Source organism: Pleurodeles waltl, chromosome 7 (genome assembly GCF_031143425.1).
Source record: "Pleurodeles waltl isolate 20211129_DDA chromosome 7, aPleWal1.hap1.20221129, whole genome shotgun sequence".
Taxonomy (NCBI): Eukaryota; Metazoa; Chordata; class Amphibia; order Caudata; family Salamandridae; genus Pleurodeles; species Pleurodeles waltl.
Window position 1 is genome coordinate 1,495,652,837 of NC_090446.1, and position 18,675 is coordinate 1,495,671,511.

Sequence of the window (18,675 nt, forward strand, 5' to 3'; positions counted from 1 at the left end):
TCTTTGCAATGAAAATAGGTTGATTCTAAATTCTTGTTACTTCAGAAAAGAGGTCCCGGAACAGCAATTATTTCACAAGGGCGCTCTAACAATTATCCCAAACAACTTGCTTTTCTTTTTAAGGTCGTGTGTCTTGAATCTCACAAGTCCTTCCTAGCAGGACGTTTATGTTCCATATGTAATGCACAATATTGTTCTGTAGGGCTCGCTGTGATGAAAGTGTTCTGGAGGCCCACAAGCGGGAACACAATAAACCCAAAGCTGAAGAGCAGTATTAAAACCCCATGGAGTTCCAGAATAAAAGAATCCCACATTTTAGAACAGCATATGTACAGGGCGGGTTCCTTAAGAATCCAGAAATAATGCTCTGGATACAAAACACGCATACAAGTTGCCCGACCTCATTGACTGTTTTAATCCGTGAGTTAGAAGAAACGGCATGCCAGACAAAATCATTATTTTGGGTGATTTTCAACAGGATGTGGTAAATGTCTTAAATTTGTTGTTTTACGAATCCGCTATATTCTCTGCTGCATAGTGCCACATGAATTGCCTTTTCGTGCCACATAATTTAGTCAACGCTGCCACGTAATTTGGTCTTCCAGTGCCGCATAATTGTAAGGGCTGTGGATGTTATTCAGAGCTGGTTACGTGATTGGCTGGTCGTCAGTGTAACACCGGAAGCTGGGGAGGCAGCCTGCACGTGTGATAGACACTGGCAGACGCCTTATAAAATCCTAGATTACTGTAAAAGGCAAGATGACTGTGGCTGGGCAAGTCCCAGGAATTGCAAACATGTCTGGACCTTTGCCATCTTCTGTAGAAGGGAAACACCGTCCTGCCTTCCGCACTCCAGCAATAAGAAGGAATAAGAGATGCCCAGGCCCACGCCCTGTAGCCCCTGAAGCACAGCTGTGTGTAAACGAGCCAGTCTCAGAAATGGCGAAATGATTTATTCAACCTGTCACTCACCGCGATGGGCGGGTCCCAAATGTTTGGGTAAATAATGAATCACATTTTAGAAAACAATTGGATTTGGGTGTTAAGTGAATTATGAATCATTTGGGAAGGAAATGATAAAGTATATTGCTCAATCGTTTTATATTTTGGAGAATACATCAGTCTCGCAGTGCTAGGTGGGCGTGTTCCCCGAAATGACCGCATGTCCCCAGATTCACCCTGCAGCAGGGTTCCCTATCCCTTTACATTACATCAGATCACAGTGCCCTGGATGACGGGGGAGTTAAACGCTCGCCGCTGTAACACTCGGTGACCTTCCAGTATCAATTCTAAATCAGCAGATGACTCAGCCTTTCATTCTTCCTAGGTCGACACACGGAGTGATATTAACACTGTTATTTACAGTGCTTATTAAGGGCATCAGAGCAATTTAGTTTGTATATGACGGGGAGGGGTCAGTAGACCATAGAGCCATCAAGAAATGGAACCTCACCCGTACCCCAAGAGCCCCTGTTTAATAAACCCGTAGTTGAGGTGCCCTCTGTTGGGACCATTCATTTAGTACTGATGGTGTTTCACACCCTGAGGCAGCACAGGTAGCTATGTTGTACCTATGTCACAAGCACTCGCCTGTACTGCTTACTAGTTACTTTGTTGTTGGGAATAAGAGATCAGCAGTGGAGATCATACATTTTCTCTTATAAATACATACATATATATATGGTCAAAGTAGAGTTATATGTGACGAAGGTAGAACAATTTTAGCTGATGCAAAAAAAACTTAAACATTACCTGAAAAGGCACTACAGTCTAAAAAACATAAAACCAGGTAAATCCACCAGTTATGCACAACTAACGTAAGTAGAACTTGTACCACTATAAATTTCAGATGTCATCAGTGATGTAGTATGTAAGGCCATAAGTGGTATGCCACAGCACAAGGTACACTTATGTCCAGTGCTTAATTTGAAAATAAAAAGGTGCCGGTGCTCAAAGCCCCCCTCTTAAACACGCAGCTGCGGCAATTAAATGTGCAAACACAGAATACTGAGGCAGCGTAATCCTGAAGCCAACTCGGACCTCTTCAATCCATTTACAGCCACTCCCTGCCCCTTCAGCTCACACCTGGAGATTTCTGCTTCCTCCCTCTTGTGACGTTTTTCTCTTCCTCAATCTTTCCCAAACGTGTCTTTTGCTCCCAGCAAATGCTTGAGGCAGAAGACTAAGCACCGGCCCTCAAAAATAAGTGCTGGTGCTCAGCACCAGAAACAACAAGCACAAATTAAGCACTGGTTCTATCTGTTGCATATAACTGGTGAATTTCCCCAGTTTTATGTTCTTTAAATGGTGTTTTTACAGTACATTTCTAGGGTATTTTTTTAACAGAAGTTAAACTCCTACTACCTTCCCCACATATAACTTCTCTTAAACATTTATTTTTTTCCAGTGGATTTCTTTTGTTTTAACATAAAGTAATATCTTCTAAAGATACATTTGCAGACAACCCCTCGCAGCGCATGGTCAGGCCCTATGCCCAACCCATTGCTGTGCATGCCCTTTGGCCAAGCGCAGCAAGGATGGTTTGTCGGGTAGCCAACATTTACTTTTGAGTCTTGCGGGACCACAGAGTCCCCACTGATCCACAGGAGTCCAGTGGCACTGCAAAGGCAAAAAAAAAAAATATATATATATATATATATATATATATATATATATATATATATATTCCCTTTGAAACCACTCTACTAGGGCTAAAGGGTCAGGGTATCCCTACCCTGCCCACTTCTATATCTTTTTCGAACATATTTTCAGGATTCGGGGACCAAGTCTCTATGCCCTCTAAAGACAGCCACAACATTTTTCTTCATGTTGCGGCTGCCAAACAGAATGTTCGGTCCCGCAGGAGTCCCATAGGCCCGACCAATCACAATGCGCATTTTGAAGTTTAAGATATCTATGCATTTTTAACCTTAATTTCGCTAATACGCCTTTACACAAATGCACCACAAAAAGGACACTTTCTAAGTAAAGATTTACCTTTCTGCAAAATTTGGTGTAATTCTGTTCAGCCGCTTTTCCTGTATGTTTGTCTAATTGTTCCCATGGGAACTGCATGATGAAAAAAGTATTTTGGGACCCATCTTTTTCTCATCCCCCACTTAACGAATCACCCCAAAACTTTCCAAGAAGGAACTGGGGTGCTTGAACTTTTTTTGTAAAGTTTTGTGAAGGTAAAGGGATGTCTTTCAAGCATCTACTATTATATATAACATTTTCTCCCCAAAAGTCCCTTGAAAAAACTGTAAGTTATGGACCAATTAAATTCGGCAGATCAATCAGCCTTAAAGGGTCTCAAGAGTCATTCCAAAAGTCAAGCTGTGAACTGATGCTGGTGGATCCCTCAGGGGACAAGAAACTCAACCACTCAATGCTATTCCTCTTTATTACGTTGATGGCAGTCCTTCCATAGCGCCAAGAGGCACATCACTAGGTGAACACTGCGACCAATACCAATCACCATAAATAAACAGAGTCGTGGAGAGGACAGAAAAAATGCTGCAGAGGGTGGAACGAAAGAAACAAGAATCGAAGTCAGAAAAGAAAGGAAGAAAACAAATAAATGGCGAAAAAGGAAAGATTACGAACAAGTTATAGGAAGGAAGGAAACAAGGAGTACAAGAAAGCAAAAGAAAGCAAATGAAGAGAAAGGAAAGATAGAAGGCAAGACAGAATGAAAGGATAATTGGAGGGAATAGTAAGAAAACGTAAATAGAAAAGAAAACAAACAAAGGACTCGGGAGTCTATTGTGAGAGGTAAAGAGTGGAAAGAACACGACGGAATAAAAGGGAAAGGAGATAAATACGAAAACTGAGCCTGAGAGATGACGCCGGAGCATGACCTTGACGTACGTACTGTGCTGAAGTGAATCATGGCCCCGCCTCCTGCCTCCTCCCTGCCCCACCCTGAGAGAAGATTAAAAGCATCTCCTTTCACAGAAAAAAATCAGTCCGCTCCTTCCCTCCAAGGCTGCTTGGTGTGTAGACACCTTCTCTCCTGCACCTGCCCCGGGCTCCCCCCCTGCACCAGAGGAGACAGACACCAGAGGAGGCAGACACATTCCTCCCTCCACCTGCCCAGGACTGGCCCCCTGCACTAGAGGAGGCAGACACCAGAGGAAGCAGACATCGTCTCCTCTGCACCTGTCCTGGACTTGACCTCCTCCACTTCAGCAGACACCTCTCCTGCACCTGCCCCGGGCTGCCCCCCCTCCCCCCCCCCCGCACCAGAGGAGGCAGACACATTCCTCCCTCCACCTGCCCAGGACTGGCCCCCTGCACTAGAGGAGGCAGACACCGTCTCCTCTGCACCTGCCCCGGGCACCCCCATTGCACTAGAGGAGGCAGACACCAAAGTCAGCAGACACCTTCTCCATTGCACCTGTCCCGGGCCTGCCCCTCCTTCCTACCCCCCTGCACTCCAGGAGCCCCGGAAGGGGAGCGCAGTTCCTCTCTGCACGTGCCGAGGGCTACCCCTCCAGCACCTCAGCACCCCTCGAAAGGAACAAGCAGATGGGCCCAAACCGCAGCTCTCTTCCTCGACACACGATATAGCGCCATGAAGCGCTGTTCCCTGCTTCCCTGACTGCCCCAGTCTGTCAGAGAAAGGACCACAGAAGACGGGAAGGATATACCTGCATCAAGGCGCCCAGCTACAGGTAGGTCTCTCTCTGTCTATCTCTCTCTCTCTCTCTGTCTGATGCTTCTCTGCACGTGGCCATGTTTAGCATGTGTTATCTACAGCGCCCAGGATGGTTTTACAGCCCCTTCCTCGCTATAAACGCGGGGCTATCCAAGGACGGCAGAGCACCTTGGATGTATGGGCTGATCAGAAATCTAGCCAGACATCCAGCGGGGAGACCTACCTGTCGCCCATAATTCATTTCTTTCTATGTTATCCAAGAGCCCGGGCTCTGCTTCTTTTGACTATTTACGGGAACAGCGATGCACCCCATTTATCAGCTTAAGCGGGGGTGCTGTTTGAGACAAATACATTGTTTTATGACCTGTGCTAACTTCGATCTGTGGACCTCAGTGGGGAAGAATAATTACCACGACAAAGCTGCGGGGTGAGGGCCAAAGGGCGCCAAAGAAGCTAAAAGGAAAAAATGAAAATAAGGAAATAAATCAAACTAAAGAAATGAAAAAAGATAAAAGGAAAGAAGTAAAATGAAGCATGAAAAGGAGGACAGCAAGAAGAAAAGATGCGAGGAACAAATAACTAGAATGAAAACTGGAAGGAGTAGGAGAAATCTGGAGAGCGGGGTAATATACTGAAATAATGAAAAGAAGAAATGGGAGATGGGAAAGGACGATGGAAGGAAAGAAGAGAAACAAGAAATGGAAGGAATAGAAAACGAAAAAAGAATGGAGCAAAGGGGATGGATGGGCAAGAGAATCGTAAGAAGAAAGGACGGAACAAGAAAACATTTAAATAATTGAAAAAATACTGATGGAAAGAAAATGAAATATGAATATAAAAAGAACACAACGGTAGAAAGAAAGAGAGAAAAAACGAAAGAAGGATGGGCAGATGGAAAGATGAATGAAAGGAGAATGGAAAGAAGAAAAGAAAGAACTACAGAAAGCAGGAAAGAAAGAAGAACACAATGAAAAAAGACTAAACGAAAAAAGCAGCTAGAGAGGAAGAATTAAAGAAAGAAGTGAACACAGATAAATGCAGTTTTTCACCAAATGCCTCTAAATCCTTGCTATAAAATGCATTATTGAGAAGGTTTCTTTGTAAATTTTCCTTGGGTGAACAATTCTCACTGGCATTCATAGGAAAACTAGTGCTCGCTATTTTATTTTCCTGGCTACTCCCTTGATACCAAACACTTCCAGGCGAGTTCTCAGGGCCTCACAGAAAGGTCGGAAGTTTACAGAAAATAATATCTGAAATCTGGTTTAAGTCTTTGGCAGTAGGATTGCAAAGTGGACTTCTTTAAAATGTACATTCTAGACGGTTCTAGCTCTGCCCTCAATATGGGACCAACATTCTCCATAGGGCTAAGAAGTGATAGTGAAAACTGAATATTTTCTTTGCCACATATTAAAGATTGCAGAGTGGGCTGAAGTGTCTGATCTGCAAGTGACCAGTTTCAGAACGACCTGACAGATCAGGTATTTGTAATATCTCATCAGTGGTGTCTGTAAGGCCTTACAAGTAGGGTTTCAGGAGTGCGGAAGTAGCCTCACTAGGAGCAGCTGTAATGTCTCACAAGAGGTGTCTGTTACATCTCAAAATTAGTGCCTCAAGATTGCCCCAGTAACCTTACCAGTAGTATCCACAATATCTCCCAGGTGGTGTCTGTCAGATCTCCAAAGTAGTGTTGCAAGACTGGACCAGTAACATCACTAGTAGTATCCCCAATATCTCACTGGTGGTGTCTGTAAGATCTCAAACGTAGTGTTTTAAGACTGCATAACTAGCCTCACTTGGAGCGTCTGTAAAATCTCACCAGTGGTGTCTGTCAGCTCTCCCAAGTAGAGTCTCAAAATAGCACCAGTCCGACATTTGCACAAACAGGGCACCTGCAACATTTCATCAGTAGTGTGTGCAAGGCCTAGTGAGTAATGTCTTAAGACCTGACCAGTAGTGTCTACAAGAACTTGCCAGTAGTGCATGACACACCAGTTATATCTACAACAGAGTAGGAGTAGCCTCTGTAAGATCTCCCAAGTGGTGTCTGAAATTAAATGACTTGATGAGTTGTGTATGCAAGGCCTCGTGAGTAGTGTCTTACGACCTGACCAGTAGTGTCTACAAGAACTTGCCAGTAATGCCTGCATGAATGCACCAGTGATATCTACAACAGCATTCGTGAGTTCTCACCAGCAGTGTTTGAAATTGAATGATTAATGAGTAGGGTTTGCAAGGCTTTGTTATTAGTGCCTTCAAGACCCCAGTAATGTCTAAAACAGTGGCTCCCAACCTTTTGACTTCTGTGGCCCCCCACTTTATCATTACTGGAACCCGGGCACCCCAAGTGAATTATTATTGGAAATCGGGGACCCCTCCCCCCCCCACTGAGTCATTACTGAAAGCAGGGGACCTAATCTGTTAAAATTATTTCATTTTCTAAGCAGTCGCGGACCTCCTGAGGAGGCTCCCTGGACCACAGGTTGGGAACCACTGGTCTAAAATATTTGCCTTTTAATCAGCTGCTGAGACACACAGTTTAGTCTTGAATTGGCCCCAGGGAAGCAAGTGCTGTGCAGGAAATAAGTTGAAGTTAACAAAACATATTAACTTAAAATATCCACCTCTTCTGTCACCATCTGGTATTCACTAAATTTTTATATCCACTTCTTCTGTCATTAATATCCACCTCTTCTGTCATCATCTGCTATATACTTATACTATCAATTAATATTCACTTCTTCTGACATCATCTGGTATATTATCTTTAAATATCCACCTCTTGTGTATTCATCTGGTATATACTAACTTTTAATGTACACCTCTTTCTGTCATTAATATCCACCTCTTCTGTCATTAATATACAACTCTTCTGTCATTGATGAAATTAATATTCACCTTCACTGTCACCATCTAGTATATACTTATACTAGCTAGTAATATTCACATCTTCTGTCACCACCTGGTATAAACTATCTTTAAACATCCACCTCTTCTTTCATCATCTAGTATATACTATCTTTAAATAATACCTCTTCCATCATCATCTAGTATATACTATTTTTAATATCCAGTTCTATCAATAATATCCACCTCTTCTGTCATAATCTGGTATATATTTATACTATCTATTAATATTCACCTCTTCTGTCATCACCTGGTATATACTATCTTTAAATATCCACCATTTCTATCATCATCTGGTATATACTGTCTTTTAATATCCGCCACTTCTGTCAACATCTGGTATATACCATATTTTATTATCCACCTCCTCTGTTTCCATCATCTAGTATGGCTCGTTTTTTGGCATCATTTCTAAATAGTCTGCTTTAATGTAACAAATGCATCATAATTTCATGATATGTATATAATGTTATTATCTAATAATTGTATAAAGATCCGGTAAATTATCACATTATCTGAAAACCCTACTAATTCAGTATCCAAAATGTCTATTAGCTCATGAAATCTATTTTACACGCAGTTACGCTCTCATTTCTGCCATACAGTTTTCCATATGTTCAGTATATTTTACAATTTTCCATTCACAATATTAACTGTTTTATATTTCTTTATATAACGTCATTGCCCAAGGTGCAGAAAGTTTTGGGTATACTTGCAGATATTTAAAATTCAGTCAAAGTAAGCACGACCTGCAGTTTTGACGTTACAACACCTCGACTATTTGAGCACTTGAAAATCCAGTTTCACCACTGGAAAAATTTGCTTGCTGAGACTAGCTAGGATTTCACATTCCAGCTGCTGACTTGTCTTCTTCGATTCTGGCGACGTCTTGAGCTTGAGTGCTTGCTTTATTGTAAACCTTTATTTTGTATTCCAAATGAACCATTTTCCTTGAATATTGCCTCCTTCTTTCAAAAAAGTCTAGTCAACAGTTATTAGAAGGTGTGGACGATTATTACATGTTTGTGCGTGAAATGATTGTACAAATCTGTTTGCTGCAAATAGAGTGGAACCACTATTTTGGGCAGGGAGAACGATTAAATTCTCAAGAGTCCCTTTACGTTCTCCCACCTGTCCCTCATTAAGGCGACATGTATCACCGTGAAGTCCCAATATAATAGAAAATGTCAATTTAAGACATTTGAAAAGTGGAATAGAGGAAAGTGATTGGAAAAACCTGTCTTGCTTCCACTGGGACAGTGTTATTATACATATTGCATACGTCACTAGCAGGCTATTAGATTCTAGAAGGATTTTCTGCAGCAAGTGTCTGGAAAATCCCTGTTCACATGAACCAATTGCTTTTCTTTTCTTTTATTCATCACTAGGGATGGCCGACCAGGCGCTCAAGAAGGAGACGACACTTGAAAAAGTGGGCAGGCGCATCTTCACATTACTCTTTGCTGCATTGGTCCTCGGCGGCCTGAGCTGGGCGTATATCAATGGCTTTCCATTAGCAAATGACCAATTCAACATTGTGGCATTTGGTCTCTATGGGGCATTCTTGACAGTCCACCTGCTCATCCAGAGCTGCTTTGCCTTCCTGGAGCACCGGCGCATGCGCAGAAACTGTATGAACTGCAGCTATACTAAGTCTGTGGCCCTCACCATCTCGGCGTACCAGGAGGACATAGCCTACCTGCGCGAGTGTCTGATGTCTGTCAAAAACGTACAGTATCCTCCAGAGAAGCTGCAGATCATCATGGTCATTGATGGCAACCGAGAGGAAGACCGGTACATGATGGATATGTTCATGGAGATCTTCCGCGATGAGAACGCGGGCTCCTACATCTGGGAGCACAACTACCACTCCTGGAAACCAGGGGAGACCCCAGCCTCACATAATGGTGACCCAACGTACGAGAACCCCAACGACTTATCCCAGTACAATGAGATTGAGGCAGTGGATCCTGGGAGGGTAGAAGTGGAGGAGCTGATCCAAACCAAGCGCTGTGTGTGCATCATGCAGAAGTGGGGAGGGAAGCGCGAAGTGATGTACACTGCTATGAAGGCCCTGGGCGACTCCGTGGACTACATACAGGTATGAAATAAAAGCATGTGAATGGGATTATGTGTTGGGGCTCTTTGGCTGTTCATCAGTGGGCTATCCTATGAGGAGATGAGTCAAAGGACCAATAAGAAGGTGCCTCAGAGTAATTCCATACCAATATTTCCTTCAGATGCACCAGACTGCTGCCCTTCAGAGTAGCTGGGATATCCCCTGCTTTATCATCAAGTCCCCACCTGGATATACCTAGGTATCTGGTTAGGCTCACCTTGAAAAATTCAAGGGGGCTTTTGATGGTACTTTTGTTTCTTGGGATCTATGTGGTAAATTTGCCCCACGGTAGCTGGACTGATATGATGTTAATTAAATTGAAAAGTAGAACCCCTGGCAAGAGCAAAAACAAGAGGTGATGATCACAAAGTTACATATGTTCTCTGACATTGTACACCATATCTACGTGTTTCAGCCAATGGTGCCCATAACTGGTCAAGTGGCTTTCTTCAGGACCAAGATAGCGGTAGATCCCTTGTATTGGATACTGCTATATCAATTTTACAACATAGATCCCAAGAAAAAAATACCATCAAGAGTTTGCTTGAATTTTTGAAGGTTGAGCCCACCCACCCAAAGACCTAAGTGTATCTGGGAGAGTAATTGACGATGAAGCATACCACTAATAAAACCAACAGTGGATGTGAGTCCTTTTCTAAAACCAAGAGTTTCTTTCAAGCGAATATAAGTGTATAGACACTGCACAGTGTAGTGCATTCACTCCCTTTGGTCCCCTTGGCATATATATTGGAAGTAGACCTATGTGTTTTCAATGCTTCTACCTAATTTCTTTAAAGAAACATATTCCCTGCTTTAGCCTGCCTTCCCTTTCCTTCCATGCATGCTGCCCAGTGGGGCTTCCCTGCACTCTGGTTCCCTCTGAACCCCTGCTTTAGCTTGCCTCTCCTCCCTAGCTATTGCTGTCATCCAGTGTGGCCTCCTTGCGTAGGACCTCCTTTCTTACCACCTGCTGCTACTTCATTCCACAATGCCACCCTCCCCCACCGTGATTCTTTCCACTTGTCTTCAATCGTACATCATACAGGGTGTATTTCTCACCTGCTTCCCTATCCTGGATCTTTCCTATCCTCTTCTTCCCTACCTTGAAAAGCTGCTTTTTCACTTACCCCCAGCTGTTGCTCCATTTGTTTCCCATTGCTCCCTGCTTCATGTTATGGCTTCTTCCCTCTTATTTCCTCTTAAACCCTCATTTTCTGCAGATTACTTTCCCCTCTTCCCCCTTTTTCTTTCTTTCCCTGACATTTCCTTCCTTAGCCTCTAGGTTGTCTCCATCCCACCATTACCTCCTCTGGGGCTTCTCCCCATCTTCTTTCCTCGCTTGTTATGCAGCTTCCTGCAGTCTTTCATCTATCTTTACCTCTCAGAGGGCTTTCCAGAACTCTTCCCTTCCCCCGGCTCCTGCTGTATCTTCCTCACACTAACTTTACACAAAGTGCTTGCTACCCCATTCGAGAATTATGTATATATGTGTCTGTAGGTATACATGTATGTCTGTATGTATGTATGTATGCATGTGGTATTTCTATAGTACAAACCTAGCCAAAATGCAGCAGAGAGCAGTACATAGTCAAAAATAAGCACAAAGTCAATGAATTAAGCATGTATCTTATTTCTTACACGCTTACCCAACTCATTCAAAGGGCACATATTTTCTTTGTAGCTTATTTTACATTGTGTGCATTTGTGTAGCACATTTCTATAGTTTGAGTGCGCCCTGGCGCTTTAGGTGTCTGCTCACCGTTCACGGTTCTTGCTTTCTTGATGGCCGGAGTCATACTGCTGAGTGGATAATGCCTGTGGTTGTGTTTTGTAACAGTTAATCTTGAATGATATTGAATAGTGGCTAGAAAGGCTAGAGTAGGCTAATGCATTGCTTAGTGAAGGATTCCATTGCATATTGACAGGTTGGGTTCTGGAATGGGTCTCTAAGGAGCATTATGTGTGTGTTTGTGTGTGACAAGGAACTTTGCTTAATTTATTCAGCAGTTTTCTGGTTGCACCATCTCATAAATTATTTCACCTGTTCAGAAATGACTCTCCTGTCAGAAGAAAGAATGTAAGATGTTTTCTGTAAAATAGATTGTACAACTAACTATTGATTGGACAACTACTTATCTTTTAGCCAATGTATTTCAGAAATTTGGAGTAAAGTGGATCAGTGATCATGTTTCTTTAAATTAACTATATGGGGACTTTCTCCAGCCAAACACTCCAGAAGTATCTTGGTGCCACATAAAGCTGATAATGAAGCATTTTTAGTGTTTCTTTTGGCTCTCCTGCCAGCCATGGCTAGCACTGCTCCCCTTCCACTACGTTTCCCCCCCTCCCCAGTCTTGAGAACTCATGGGGCAACTAAGGAATTTTGTAAAAAAGGTGAATCAATGAAACATTGTACTAACCCCTATACCCGAATCCTACAGGTGTGTGACTCTGACACCAAGCTGGATCCCTTGGCCACAGTGGAGCTGGTGAAGGTTCTGGAGTCTGACGATCGGAACGGGGCAGTGGGCGGAGATGTGCGGATCCTGAACCTCTCTGACTCCTACGTCAGTTTCATGAGCAGCCTCCGCTACTGGATCGCCTTCAACGTGGAGCGCGCATGCCAGTCCTACTTCAACTGCGTTTCGTGCATCAGCGGCCCGCTAGGTGAGCACCTTCAGCTGGACCAGCGCCGCCTAGGCCACGCTTTGCAGATCATCCTGAGAAGCAGCACCATTTCTGTTCCAATAATGAGACCCTTAGACAGCCCCTTCAATGCATCCTGCCCGTAGTGGTGTAGCGTGCCTAAGGTGGACCCTAATGCAAGCAAGGAAAATGGCCCCTCACCATCTGTGGGGTAGTAAAAGACAGCAATAATAGGTGTGGCCCAAGCCTCAAATGATAGTTACACCCGTGGAGTAACAAAACATGAGGGTGGCCCCCTGCAAGATATGTTGAAGGCACCCCCACACACACTCATATCAGTAGGAGCGGAGGGGGCCCCCCCTACAGGAGGGGTAACAGTGGCAGCTGCCACTGAACAGGCGTGGTGGGGTGGGACAGAGTGCAACAGTACGGTGGGGGTTTAAAAAAAAAAAAACATTTACCTTCGAGGGGAGACTTGTTCGTCACCCCTCCATCCTCTTTCTCTTCCTGGCTGCACAGGTTCCCAGCCAGTCATGACGCTGCTGTCACCAGCATGACAGCAGCGTTGTGATTGGTCTGAGTAGCGTGCTCCGCCACTCGGGCTGGTAATTGGAGCCTGGACATGTTCTCCACTCAGCTGTGCTATATAGCCACGTAGAGAACATGCAAATTGCGCATGTCTGTTTGGCCGTCCTAACACAGCAGTCCAAGCAAACATACACACTTATTGTGGTGATTACCCCTCCTACCGCCCCCTCCCTCAATTCCACCCCGCCATGCCCCTTACTACCAGGAAAAATAAAATGATAATAACATAGTGTATGTTATTATCATTTTCTTTTTGGAAAATCCAGGAGAACGACGCTCCTTCACCTTATTGGAGGAGCCGCCCCTGATGGGTAAGTCTGAGGGCCCCTGCACAGAGGGAGCTGTGGGGGCCTTTCTTATGCCCTAAGTTACACCTATGCTGACTTCAATGATTTCAGTCCCTGCTCTACAGCGCCCCCTTCTATTGTAATCTGAGAGCACACACATACTAGTCAATGCATCATGCATTTCTGGCACTGCCATCTACTGTTGCAGTCTAAGAATAATGCACAGCAGTGACAATGCACCTCATTCCTTGCCTGCAGCGCCACCTGCTGTCTTGAAAATGATTAGTCCTGAATAAAACAATATTTCACTCTGTCAGCATTGTTAATGACCTGGATCAAGAATGTAACCTGCTCTTTGTCTCCCCCCGTAGGTCTGTATCGGAATGACCTGCTGCAGCAGTTCCTGGAGTCCTGGTACAATCAGAAGTTTTTGGGGACTCACTGCACGTTTGGGGATGACCGCCATCTCACCAACCGCATGCTCAGCATTGGATATGCCACAAAGTAAGTTCAAGGCTCTAAAGTGGCCATTGATGACGAGCTCTGGCTTTCAAAACACCAGAATAAATTTGTGGGCTATAGGGAACAAGGTGCTAGTGGTGTGCAAAGCTCCCCAACTTCGTTATCAGCCACCCCTGGAAGTTTTTGGGATTTAATTTTGCTCAGGATATGAGATCGGTAATGTTTTTTAAGTTATGGTGGGAAATATCACATAAAAACTACTTTTAGCAGGTGAATTCCTGGGCAAAATACAAAAAACACTGTTTTTGCGCCAGAGTTGTCCGGCAAAGAGGTACAAAACATTGGTCATCGAACATGATCGCTGAAAGAAACAGAGGGACCTCGTACTGACCCTGAAAGGACTCTATTAATGATACAGGAGGATATATATATATATATATATATATATATATATATATATATATATATATATATATAGACAGCAAGAGGGATACCTCTTAGTATGATGTTATTATGAGGACAGCAAGAGTGACTATGGACTATGACTATCTAGACTGACGCTTTGATAGCGAGAGAGCTGCCTCTCACTGACCATAGATACACAGAGTGACAGCAAGAGATCCACAGATCCATTCACTGACTGAAAAATAATGATTTAGATATTGACGGATGATTTACTCCGTCACAACGGTGACAGATATCCTGTTTGCCAAAAGAAGGATATAATGGAATTTTGACTTTGCTGAACAGGATATCCATTCTGACAGAGTAACTCGTCTGTCAATATCTTAATCTGGCCCTATGTGATATATACACCAATACATAGAGAGGTGTTTCTTGCAGGACAAAGAGATATATACACTTACACAAAGACAGGTGCCTTTGACTGGCCATAGACGTATATACACTGGCAGCAAGAGAGGTGTCCCTAATTGACCATATGGATATATAAATAAGATATAACCTAACAGTGACAGAAATGCCTCTAACTGACCATAGAAGTATATACAAAATAAATATAAACTGACAGTAAGAGTTACCTCTCAGCGCATAGAGATATATAGATTGATAGCAAAAGAGGTGTTTTTTTTAACCAATCATAGAGCTATATATACGCATGGTTTATACACTGACGATGTGAGAAGTGCCTTTTACTAAATAAAGAGATCTATACACTGACAGCGAGAGAGGTAACTTTGGCTGGTCATAGAGTTCCTTACACTGATAGCAAGAGAGCTGCTTCTAACTGACCATAGAGTTTTATACACAAGATAGGCACTGACAAAGAGAGAGAGGTGGTTCTTACTGACCATAGAGATGTATACACTGACATTGAGAGAGGTCCTTCTCAGTGGCCATAGAAATGTACACTCTAACAACAAAAGAAGTGCCTGTCACTGACCATAGAGGTATATACAGGAGATAAACACTGTCAGTTAGAAAGGTGCTTCCCATTGACCATAGAGGTAGAAACAGTGACAGCTAGAGAGGCAATGCTCAATGACTATAGAGACCACAGACTGTTTCTCAGATTAGGAGGTGGTGTGCAGTTGGTAGCTACTTTAGAAATGTATGCCCCAGAATGTGGGGTAATATTCCACTGGAAGTCACAAGCTACAGAAATATTAGACCTATCACCAGAGATGGGGTTCTCACTGACTGTAGAAATGTATACACCAACAGCAAGGGAGGAGTTTATCTCTGGCTCACCAACTACAGAAATATGTAGAGTGACAGAAGGAAAGCCTTTTTCACTGTTGAAAAATCATACTTACTGTAAACTGGGTCTTTAAATGGCTAAGAACTAAACACGCCTTGACAATGAAAAATGAGTTTGTTACTGGATAAAAAAACATACACATTGACAGGAAAGGTGGAGTGGATTACTGGAGAAAGACACACACACATTGACACCAACGTCATTGCTACTAACTGAACATAGAAAGTTATACGCTAAGGGCCTAGTTATGAGTGACTCGTTAAATTCAGTGCCATGCGTAAACCCCTGTTTACTCCGGGACGGAATTACCAGTTTGGTTTTATTTGATGCAACTGATAATTTATAACCTAACATTCATTACATTTAGGAAAGGTCAAACCTGCTGAAATTTAACAGGGGAAAACATACAGTATTTACTGTGTCACACAGGTTTTGGTGCGTAAAACATCAAAAGTCAAGGTTACTCTCCGTATATACTCCTAATAGGTGTTATTTATTACACCCAATGAATAACGTAACCCATGGCATCATCATTTATCAGTAGATATAGCCTCAGAACGTAATAAGGTCTATGGGGGGAATGGGCTATCTGACTGTACTCAGTTAGAGACACTCTTAGGAAGTGAGATGGATCTCAGTGACTATAAAACCCATGTAAGCAGTTACAGTGATGTAAATGGCCATAGAGACAGGGCTGATAAAAGCAAAAGTCACTCACATTTCATCGACACATAAAAACTACAAACACTACAGCACTAGAGGTGCCTTCCACTCATTTAAAATATATACAGTGACAACAAAACTGGAAAGAGAGGGGCCTCTTACTCAGCACTTTAACACTAAGGGTGATAGGTGACACTATATATGAATTGAATGCTTAAATTGTAACAGTAGTCCCGATTGCTCTCCATCGTTATACATTGCCTAACTACATTATTATCTCCCATCACCAGATATACTGCAAGGTCCCAGTGTTACTCGGAGACCCCGGCTCAGTTCCTGCGCTGGCTGAACCAGCAGACACGCTGGACCAAGTCCTACTTCCGGGAGTGGCTCTACAACTCCCTCTGGTGGCACAAGCACCACCTCTGGATGACCTACGAGTCCATCGTCTCCGGCATCTTCCCCTTCTTTGTCACCGCCACGGTGATCAAGCTGTTCTTCACAGGCAGTCTGTGGAATATCCTCTGGGTGCTGATCTGCATCCAGATCATTGCCACGTTGAAGGCCCTCTACGCCTGCTGGCTGCGCGGTAACATGGTCATGATCTTCATGTCTCTCTACGCCATGCTCTACATGGTGGGCCTGCTCCCTACCAAGTACTTTGCCATCCTCACCATGAACAAGAGCAGCTGGGGCACCTCTGGCAGGAAGAAGATGGTGGGTAACTACATGCCTCTGCTTCCTCTCTCCATCTGGGGCCTTGTCTTGCTGGCCGGCTTGGCATATACCATCGCTTTTTCAGTTCCTCCCAAGAAAAACTGGAATGAAGAAAAGAGCATGCAGGAGAAGGACTACCTTATTTATGGCTCTGTCGCTTACGTGAGCTACTGGGTCTTCATGATCCTCCTGTACTGGATCTGGATCAAGCGTGTGTGCCGGAAGAGGAAAGACTACTACACGGTGCATGTGTAATGGCCCATAGACATGGTCTTGGATCAGTATTTGGGAGAAGAAGCAGATGCTCCTCAGGAGAAGCTCCTCGAGCCACTATTTCTTGCCGCCTTTTCATTGATTCCTTTGACACTAGAAAGGTTAACCAAGGTTGGCTCACTTGGGGTTGACATCAGTGGAAGGCTGGCTTATCCATGATATGTCCATCTATTCCTGCCATATTGGTGCTCCGTCAAACCTGCACGTGTATTTGGTTGAGTTTTCAGTGCTTGAGGTGTAGTTGAGGCACCTTATCCAGAAGGATTGGGCTTATGACTATAAAGGGAATGGACAGGTTTCATCACAACAAAAGATCATGCTATTATGCCAAGCAGAGCCATCATGGCTGCCAATGTATTGTTCATGAGCAGATGCCAAAACGGAATGAAGGTAACTTGTGACTTGAAGCTGATTTGGCAGCCGTGTGGGGGAATAGAATAAAATAAGGCTCTTATTTTAGTTCATGCAACGCAGTGCAGCAAATGAAGTTGCTGCACAATGTTGCATGAACTGGGAAACAGACCAACACTATAGCTACCAAGATGTGGAACGGTTATGCTCGCTCCTGTGCTAGCCGAGTTTATGCTACCATGCTGCAACGCAGAAACCCTTGCAGGATAGTGCAAGGCTGTCTGTATGGTGGTCTGCATACTTGTTGTGCAGGTAGGGGTCCTTTCCTGCTCAAAAACTATATTGAAATGCAATCTCCTCTTTATATGTTTGCTGCAGAATACTGCACAAATGCAAAAGGAAAAAAACAAGGGGCTATAAAAATATTTCTTCTCACTACGTCAGCCTCAGGGAGATGCAGGGTTTTAGAACAAATCTGTATTTGTAGATATGGGCAAAAACAAGTCTTTGTAGATATGGATTTGCATCAAAATCCATGGGTGGATGCACAGGAATGCCCATGCACATACATGCAACTCTCCTTGATGCAAAGTAATTCAAGGCAATGCATTACTTTGGTTTATAATCCAAGGCAAATTGTTCATTTGTGCTGAATTGTAAATACCAACCCAATACTTTGCATCTGGTCTGCATTAAAATAGGAATGCAAAATCTGCAGAAAGTGTTTGTAAATCTGGGCCTAAATCTCAATGACAAGTGCCTTGGAGTAAACCCCTTCTAATCAGATTTTCTTCCTGCAACTTGATGTACCACCTGCCGAAAACTCAGAGCACTGTTTACACACTGGCTTCCAGAAAAACTCTTCTGGTGCACATCAAATTATGTTAATAAATCAATGCTGCTTTCTTCACAGATGTCAATATTTATTTTTCATACATCTTATTTAAATGTTGTTAATATTATCAACAGATGTTCTATGTACTTGCTTTGAATACAGACCTTTTGTAAATAAAATTAACTTATTTTTTAGACTCACTGTTACTGTTTTTTGTGTAGTTTACTTTTCTGACTGAAGAACCAAAGGAAAGCTCATATAAAATCACAAACGCAAAGAAATAACAAGCAGAACACTTTTCATTATGTGTTGTCACCAGTGTGGAGATTTTACCTATTCATTGGCATTATTATTTAACATCTATGTTTGCACTATTAACTCTGAGATGTAAAACTGGAGTTATTATGGATTAACAGGTGGCACCAGGGTACTAAGCTTCATAGAGCA

The 18,675-nt window shown here is 43.2% G+C and overlaps 1 protein-coding gene across 1 annotated transcript; it reads left to right on the forward strand.

Moving 5' to 3' along the window:
- The first annotated feature begins 3,976 nt into the window (after positions 1-3,976).
- Positions 3,977-18,424, forward strand: LOC138246568 (hyaluronan synthase 1-like). Its single transcript, XM_069201250.1, has 5 exons — positions 3,977-4,676; positions 8,956-9,668; positions 12,128-12,353; positions 13,579-13,711; positions 16,343-18,424. Exons 2-5 carry the CDS (start codon positions 8,958-8,960, stop codon positions 17,022-17,024), a joined length of 1,752 nt encoding a protein of 583 aa, XP_069057351.1. The 5' UTR covers positions 3,977-4,676; positions 8,956-8,957; the 3' UTR covers positions 17,025-18,424.
- The last annotated feature ends 251 nt before the right edge of the window (positions 18,425-18,675 follow it).